The sequence below is a fragment of the Cibotium barometz genome, chromosome 38, assembly GCF_041138505.1.
Source record: "Cibotium barometz isolate CiBa-2024 chromosome 38, ASM4113850v1, whole genome shotgun sequence".
NCBI lineage: Eukaryota > Viridiplantae > Streptophyta > Polypodiopsida > Cyatheales > Cibotiaceae > Cibotium > Cibotium barometz.
In genome coordinates this window covers 28,653,219-28,661,708 of record NC_141083.1, presented here as the reverse complement: position 1 = coordinate 28,661,708, position 8,490 = coordinate 28,653,219, and the positions used below count along the sequence as shown (strand labels likewise).

The following is an 8,490-nucleotide window of genomic DNA, read 5'->3' as shown; positions in this document are numbered from 1 at the left end:
AAAGGGTGATATGCTTTAAACCTAAGCCTCAATTTATGGGCACTCTATTTTTGAAGATAAGAGAGTGTCGTACAAGAAAAGCACCCTTTTTGTATTTTTGGAGGCTATGCCCTAAATTGGAATAAAGTATCTTGTAACTACTTATGTGTGGGGGAAAATAGGCCATACACACATGAGGGGGGATGATTACACCCAATCTTGGAGCCGAATCTTTGTGAGCTAAGTATTTTTATTTATTTTTGAATATTTTGATCATGGTCATGTGATGTCTGATGAATTGTTTGAATTTAAATCAATTCTTGGAATTTTATTTGATTTATCTCTCCCTAGAAATTAAGATCCCGTGACAATACTATGGTCAAAGGAGGATCCAAATCAACATATTCTAGGTGCCTATTTTGCAAGCGGAGGAGGATCGTAGTTGTCCTCAAAACTAGGCAAGTGAGTGCTCAAATCTAGGAGATGATTGAGAGATTTCAAAAGGAAGGGATTATGGCTTAAGCTCATTGCTAATCACTTGTACTCATGCCTATATAAGAGGCTCTCATCTAATGAAAGACAATGCTCTCATTCTCTCACACACATTGTTATTATGCTATCATTATGTTATCATTAGTCTTAATGTCATGTTATTATTCTTAATCTCTTTTACTTAGTCTTAATGGTATCTTCACCACCATGAGTCTAATAACAACTTGGAAGCCACCATGAAATCCAATATGAATGGCCTACAATTTATAGGTATTTTATTCGACCTTAAGCTTAATAGTGGGGATAGATTATTATAAAGGAGAATGAGGGGAGTCTCTTGTCTTGGAGGGTATGTGAAGATCAATAATATTGGTTGGCAACAAACTAGTTGTTGGAGGAACCTATTCGGTCCAATTCCTCGCAAAATGTTCCTTGACCCCACACTTGTAAAACAAATATTGGGGAGATTTATGTAAACAACTCTCTGAGAAAAGAATTCCTCTGTGTCTAAGTCTATTTTAATGTCCTCTCACGATGTTTCTCATCATGGTCTAGGAGGAGACAAATTTGAGGGTCCCCCCTAGGAGAGAAACCAAATGGGACTTGCTCGCATCATTTGACTCGACTCTAAACGGAAGAGGACGTATTTCCTCAAGTGAAATGTTCCCCACTTTTTGGGATTTCTTGAAAAAGTAACTTGTGCTGATGTGTACCCAAGAACTTGACATGAGGCTTGGATTGCCCTAGTTCACATGTAGCATTGATAGCGGAGATTCTAGGTAGTTTCAAGTTACTCTTTCAAAGGAACTACGAGAAAAGATCTAGGCATTTTTTAGGGGGTCCTTGACATGGTGATCTTGCAAATGTTGTTTTTAGTTCTACCTGTATGTACAACCATAGTGGGGGTTGGGCTTTTTTTGTCCCAATGAAAGATTGCTGTCCACATATTTTGGAGAGAGGGATTAAAGATTAGTGTTGTCATCATGAGAAGTTCGACATTTTTTTTAATGTAATGCGAGATTTTTATTTGTACCAAGCAGTGTCCGTTACGGCAGATAAGAGCTGGAAGTAAGACTCGATCACGAGACCTTACCCCAAACACACACACACCCAATTGCTCTACCGCACTGGTGGTGAGTTCGACATTTTATGTATTGAGAGCTGCTTGCATTTGGGAGATTGGTTAACATCTTAAATCATAGTTTCCAAATTTTATCATGCGATAAAATTTGGAAACTAAATGCAAGCAGCTCAAGGAGCAGGGAACCCGACATCAAGAGCGCGCGCTTACGGAAGGACTACTTCTGCGATCCCTCTCAAAGTAAGTGCTCGTCTTTCCTGTCTTGCTTGCTCTCTCGGTAGTGCAAATCGTTAAGCCATAGCAAGTCCATGATATGCTTGAAATCTGAAGCCCTTGGGATTGTCTGCAGAGGACAGACAAGACTCACTGCATATACATATCATGGACGTGCTATGGCTTGATGATTTGCACTACCCACGCTGGGTCAAAGAGAGACTGAGCATGTTGGATTAAAGACAGGCTAAAGCTCGAGAAACAAAAGAGCCTTGTGGAATGAAGGTACACGAGGAACAAGAACTGAAGCAGCAAAAGCAATCGTTGCGTGATGCTCAGCTTATAGGATGCCCTCCCCTCCTTGGAAGAAGGTAAGATGATCCTGCCTTCCATCGAGGACTTTGCATCCATCTTGCAGAAGTGCAGAAAGGAGAGAAACCTTGCCCATGCACGGCGCTTGCATGCCTACATGCACAAAAGTGGGCTTGAAGCCCATACATCGCTTGGGAACTACCTCATTTCAATGTTGGTGGAAGTTGGAAGCATGTACGATGCCCAGCAGGTTTTTGACACGGTGGTGTGTCGAAGTGAGTGTTATTGGAATACTCTCATCATAGGTTATATCAAATGTGGGAAGTCGCAGAATGCTCTTGTCCTGTACAGGAAAATGCAAGAGGATGATTCTGTACATCCTAGTGGGCATACTGTTGTGGCCTTACTGAAGGCTTGTGCGAACCTGAAAGATCTAGAGAGAGGCCTCGAAATACATGCTGACATAGCCAGAATAGGGTTGCTCGAGAAAAACCTTTTTGTTGGCACTGCCTTGATCGATATGTATGCCAAATGCGGCTGTCTTGTCAAAGCACATGAAGCATTTGGCAAGCTTCTGGTTCGAGACACGGTCTCATGGAACGTGCTAATTGCAGGCTATGCTGCACATGGGCGTGGTAAGGAGGCACTCAAGTGCTTTGAAAAGATGCAACTTGAGGGTGTCGCCCCAAATGCTGTCACATATGTTTGCAGCTTGAAAGCTTGTGGCAGCATAGGAGCTGCAGACAAGGGCTTTGAAATACATGCTGAAATTGCCAGAAAAAGGTTCTTGGAAAGGAACCTTTTTGTTGGCAATGCCTTGGTGGATATGTATGCTAAATGTGGCTTCCTTGACAAAGCACAGGAAGTGTTTGACAATCTTCCAGTTCGTGACGTAGTCTCATGGAATGCCCTGATTGCAGGGTATGCCAAACATGGCTGGCTTGCAAAAGCACAAGAAATGTTTGACAAGCTTCTATTTCGAGACGTGGTCTCTTGGAATGTGCTGATTGCAGGATATGCTGAACATGGGCGTGGTGAGGAAGCACTGAAGTGCTTTGAACAGATGCAACTTGAGGGTGTCTCTCCAAATCCTGTCACGTTTGTTTGTACCTTGAAAGCTTGTGGCAGCATAGGAGCCACAGAAAAGGGTGGAGAAATACATGCTGAGATTGCGAGACAAGGGTTGCTGGAAAGAGACCTTGTTGTTGGCAGCACCTTGGTTGACATGTATGCCAAATGTGGTTTGCTTGCCAAAGCACATGAAGTGTTTGACAAGCTTCCAGTGCAAGGTGTAGTCTCATGGACTGCACTTATTGCAGGATATGCCAAACGTGGCTTACTCACAAAAGCACAGGAAATGTTTAACAGCCTTCCAGTTCGCGGCGTGGTCTCCTGGAATGCACTAATTGCAGGATATGCTGAACATGGGCATGGTGAGGAAGCACTCAAGTGTTTTGATCAGATGCAACTTGAGGGTGTCTCCCCCAATGCTGGCACGTTTGTTTGCAGCTTGAAAGCTTGTGGCAGCATCGGAGCAACAGACAAGGGTCAAGAAATACATGCTGAGGTTTCCAGAAAGGGTTTGCTGGAAAGAGACCTTTCTATTGGCAACACCTTGGTTGATATGTATGCTAAATGTGGCTTCCTTGCTAAAGCACAAGAAGTGTTTGAAAAGCTTCCAGTTCGAGATGTAGTCTCATGGAATGCACTTATTGCAGGATATGCCAAACATGGCTTGCTTGCAAAAGCACAAGAAGTGTTTGATAAGCTTCTAGTTCGAGATGTAGTCTCATGGAATGCTCTAATCACAGGATATGCTGAGCACGGGCATGGTGAGAAAGCACTCAATTGTTTTGGACAGATGCAACTTGAGGGTGTCCCTCCAGATGCAGTCACGTTTGTTTGCAGCTTGAAAGCTTGTGGCATGATAGGAGCCATAGAGAAGGGCCAAGAAATACATGATCAGATTGCCAGAAAGGGGTTGTTGGAAAGAGACCTTACTGTTTGTAATACCTTGGTTGATATGTATGCCAAATGTGGCTCGCTTATCAAAGCACAGAAAGTGTTTGACAAGCTTCCAGTTCAGGACATTGTCTCGTGGAATGCACTCATGGCAGGATATGCTGAACACGGGCATGGCAAGGAAGCCCTCAATTGTTTTGAACAGATGCAATTTGAGGGTGTCTTCCCAGATGCTGTCACATTTATTTGCAGCTTGAAAGCTTGTGCCAGCATAGGAGCCATAGACAAGGTCCGAGAAATACATGCTGAGATTGCCAGAAAGGAGTTGTTGGAAAGAGATCTTGTTGTCGGCAACACTTTGGTTGATGTGTATGCCAAATGTGGCTTGCTTGCGGAAGCACAGGAAGTGTTTTACAAGCTTCCAGTTCGAGATGTGGTCTCATGGAATACACTAATTGCAGGACATGCCCAGCTCGGAGAAAGTGAAAATGTTTTCCATAGCTTTGACAGAATGATAGGGGAAGGTATAAAGCCAAATCTGGTCACCTTCATCAATGTTCTTAAAGCATGCAGTCACAATGGTCTATTTAATAAAGGACAGAGGTACTTTGAGGCCATGAGCAAAGGCTATGGCATCATTCCAACTCCTGAGCACCACAATTGCATGGTTGATCTCCTTGGCCGTGCAGGCCATCTGGACAAGGCAGTAGTAATGATAAATAAGATGCCGTTCCATGCTAATCTTGTGGTGTGGCATGCTGTGTTGGATTTTTGTAGAAAGTGGGGAAATGTAGAACTTGGAAAACAGGCTTTTGAACATGCAGTGCGATTGGATGAGAAGGATGCGGCAGCTTATGTCTTAATGTCTTACATCTATGCAGGTGCTGACATGCACAAGGTTAAGGCAATGAGAATAGAAAAACAAGCATTCATACACCCAAGGGGAACTCCATACATTTCAAAGCTCTTGGTTCTGTAGTGACTGCGTTAAATACCCCTGGAGAGTACAATCTTGGCATATACTTAAACTATTAATACAATTAAACAGTAATGAAATGGCACAACACAACACAAGATAGGACTTCTTAAATTTAAATGACACCTGAAATTCCCTTGGACAGGGTTGAGCACAAGCATGGGGCACACTTAAACTATTAATACAATTAAGCAGTAATGAAATGGCCCAACACAACACAAGATACCAATGCTTAAATTTAAATGACCCTTGTATTGGTGCTAGAAAGTGTTGACCCTTGCATGCCCCCCCCTCCCCCGAACCGGATGGTATGGTATTAACGACTACAAAATATGCAATGAATACAAATAAAAAACATGGGCGTGTGCGTTGTAGAACTTGAAACTTCGTCAAATACACAAACTTCAAGGATCAGTCTCTCATTTCCCAATCTACATTACCTTGCTAGACGTAGCAACTTTGCACAGGTCTCCATATGCACTCAAGTGTGTGCTTGGTCAATTAATGTAGCTAAGGATGCACATGTAGGATAGGAGTGTTCAAATAGATCTTCAAGTGTCAAAGTTGTCTTCTATGCATGTGTATACAGGCACTAATGATCGGCTAAGAGCACATGGACAACCAATAGTTTCACACAACTCTCTTTTGGGGTGAAACATCACATCCAAACCAGTAAATTAGGGTTTTCATAAATTAAAGTTTTTATAGAAATAGGGTTTCAACATCATTAGGATTTTTGTAAAATTAGAGTTTTTGTTGAATGTGTAGGAAACTATGGCAATCATGGTTTTTTTTTGCTTTTGGTAAAAGCTACAGGAGTATGGGAGGGAGAAAGGGTTTTTATAAATTAGGGTTTTGTTGAATGTGTGGGCAACTATGGTAATAATGGGTTTTTTTTCTTGGTGAAAGATACATGAGTATGGGACAAAGGGTGTTCAAGTCAAGAGCTTACCTTTCCTTAGTCTTGCCAAAGCACGTGTGTCGTCGAGTCTTACCTTAGAATTGCACACTATAGCTTCCTTACTTGGGTGTGCTAGCTCATTCACTGTATCCTCGCTTTGTTGTCACACCAGAATGCTTCTTTGCCAAAGTGGTGAAGGGAGAGCTCTCTATGCCTAGATGGAGGCAACAAAAGATGGTTCTTCATAGGCGACGATTCTCTCTTACAAAAGGCAAAGAATGAAGAGGGAGCTAATGCAAGAAGACAACCTACAACCGAGCCTATTTAGGATACATCCATCAAACAAAGTATATTAGTGAGAAGATTTAGGTAGCCCTTGTGGTGGTAGGCAACTTGTCGAGGTGGCATGAAAGGTATAGGTGATATAGAAGTTTTTTATGCAAAGTCTCCTATTGTGGAAATGTCTAAGATCCTTCAAAATTAGTTAATTGTTGGTAGAAGTCCACACCCCGTGATTGACAGAATGAATGCCACGACCACCATGGCATGATTTATATGGGTACATGGCGGTCTGGATCTTCTCAGCGTGACATAATATTATATCCCGAGCTTATAGCATGATACCTAGAGATTGGTCTCCTTTGTTGAATACAATGGTGAGGCGAGGTTTTGTTGGCGTTGAATTTGAGTTAAAGCAAAGGTGCATGTATTGAAGCTTGTTGGAGGTACTTGCAAGGTTAAGGGTTCTCTAGGCGATGGGTCATACTATGGGTCAGGCTTACACCCACAATAGTCCCCTCATCCAAAGATGTACATAGAGAGTCGACATTGATGAGGTTAGTTACAGGTACATGTGCTTGTGTGTGCCATGAGATGCAAGATTTGAAAAGAAAATGTGATGTCCATAGTGAAATATGTAGGTGACATGTATTGGCAATGGGCGAAAGGTATGCCCTTGTATGTGTATTCCTTCAACCTGAAGATTTCACAAACTCAACTGCTTTCTTTGACTCTCTTTGCCGCTTTCGTCAACATTTTCTCGACATCCTTTTTCTTGAGGAGTTGTTATGGCCTATTTCTACTCTTTTAAGAATTCTCTCATTCAAAGCAAACAGTGAAACATGCAACAATCATCGTGAGATTCTTACCATTCTTTCAACAAGCTCCAGCAGTGGGTTGCTAGCTCCAACTCCCAAGTCTCCCTCTTGCTATCAACAAGAAATTTTTTGCACCTCCCTATAAGTACTCTATCATTGATAGAGCTAGCTCTATCACTAAGCTATTGTCCCCACCGCCTTGAGTGTTCCACCCACTACACTTATGCTCTTCCTCAATTAATTAAAAACCCTTCATAACCATAGAATTTCGACCTTCTTTATCTCTTATAAATAGTATTCATTTACTAATCAATATTGTAGTACAAGAGAAGGGAAGCATAGCTGCACATAGAGCATACATAGCCTCGCACATTGCTATCGTTTATAACTGCAAACATAGCCTTACTATAGCCGCGCTACAAACTACAACAAAAAAAAATAGAGGCAAAATGGGGGAGATGTTTCTCCTCTATTCTGCCCTTTTTTTTAAAATAAAATAGACATAAAAAACATTTACATATACAAGCCCAAAAAAGAAGACAAACGTTGAGAGTCCAAAACAAGAGCATAATTATCATTGTTCAAAGGATATGCGAATATCATATATATAATATTGCAAAAAAATGTTGTAACAAGATAAAGCGTTGCAATGAACGTGCATGTCCTAATTATTACGAAGGAAACATAGCTTCATATTCTTTGTCCTCCTCCTGATCATCATCCTTCCCATCACTACAACAAGCGAAGAGCACAGTCGTGTGCAGAGCCACATAAATTTTAAAGGATCTATAAATAGAAAAAAACATTCACGCGGCTATGTACACGACTACAACACCATTAATAATCACATGTACAGTCATGTGAAGCTATAGAGCCACAGACTATCTGCAAAAATAAAAGAGGACATAATGGGTGAGATTCGTGGTGGGGACGTGTCTCAATAGCTCTCTCCCATTCTGTCTCCATTTTTTTAAAATCACATTATTTAAAAACATTTAGAACACTTAAACACTTAAAACACAAAAAATAATTGTAATAAAAAGTCATGGATTATATTACAAATTTTAAATTACATAGTTTATTACACCTCAATCCTAGACTACATTTTGCTGAGCTTGTTGCACTAAATCGACAAGCTTAGTGTATGAGATGTTATTTCTTATGTGGAAGAGATAAGACAATTTTGCCTCCACTCTGTGATTTCTTTGGAAAGCTTCTCTTAGGCTTTTTTTATGTCATCTTAAGTGCACCCGCCATGCTCTTGTATACCACGAACAAGATCCGCGACATGCTGCTTTCTAACAAAGAGTAGTATTGTATGCATCTTCATCGTTTTGGTACGTGAAGCAATAATAACATGTTATTGTTTATCTTCATTAATGTTTAAGCCTCTATGTGTAGGGTTATGTTAATAATCTTTATACATATAGCTTTATACATATGGCTTATGCATTACGTTTTTTGCATAAGCCTTATG

The 8,490-nt window shown here is 41.0% G+C and overlaps 1 protein-coding gene across 2 annotated transcripts; it reads left to right on the top strand.

Moving 5' to 3' along the window:
- The first annotated feature begins 1,652 nt into the window (after positions 1-1,652).
- Positions 1,653-5,120, top strand: LOC147616557 (pentatricopeptide repeat-containing protein At2g39620-like). Of its 2 annotated transcripts, none has more exons than XM_086777629.1 (2): positions 1,653-1,792; positions 1,902-5,120. In XM_086777629.1, exon 2 carries the CDS (start codon positions 2,142-2,144, stop codon positions 5,016-5,018), a length of 2,877 nt encoding a protein of 958 aa, XP_086633755.1. In that variant the 5' UTR covers positions 1,653-1,792; positions 1,902-2,141; the 3' UTR covers positions 5,019-5,120. The 2 variants fall into 2 exon arrangements, with proteins under 2 accessions (XP_086633755.1, XP_086633756.1); XM_086777630.1 differs by having other exon boundaries at positions 1,662-1,792; positions 2,012-5,120.
- The last annotated feature ends 3,370 nt before the right edge of the window (positions 5,121-8,490 follow it).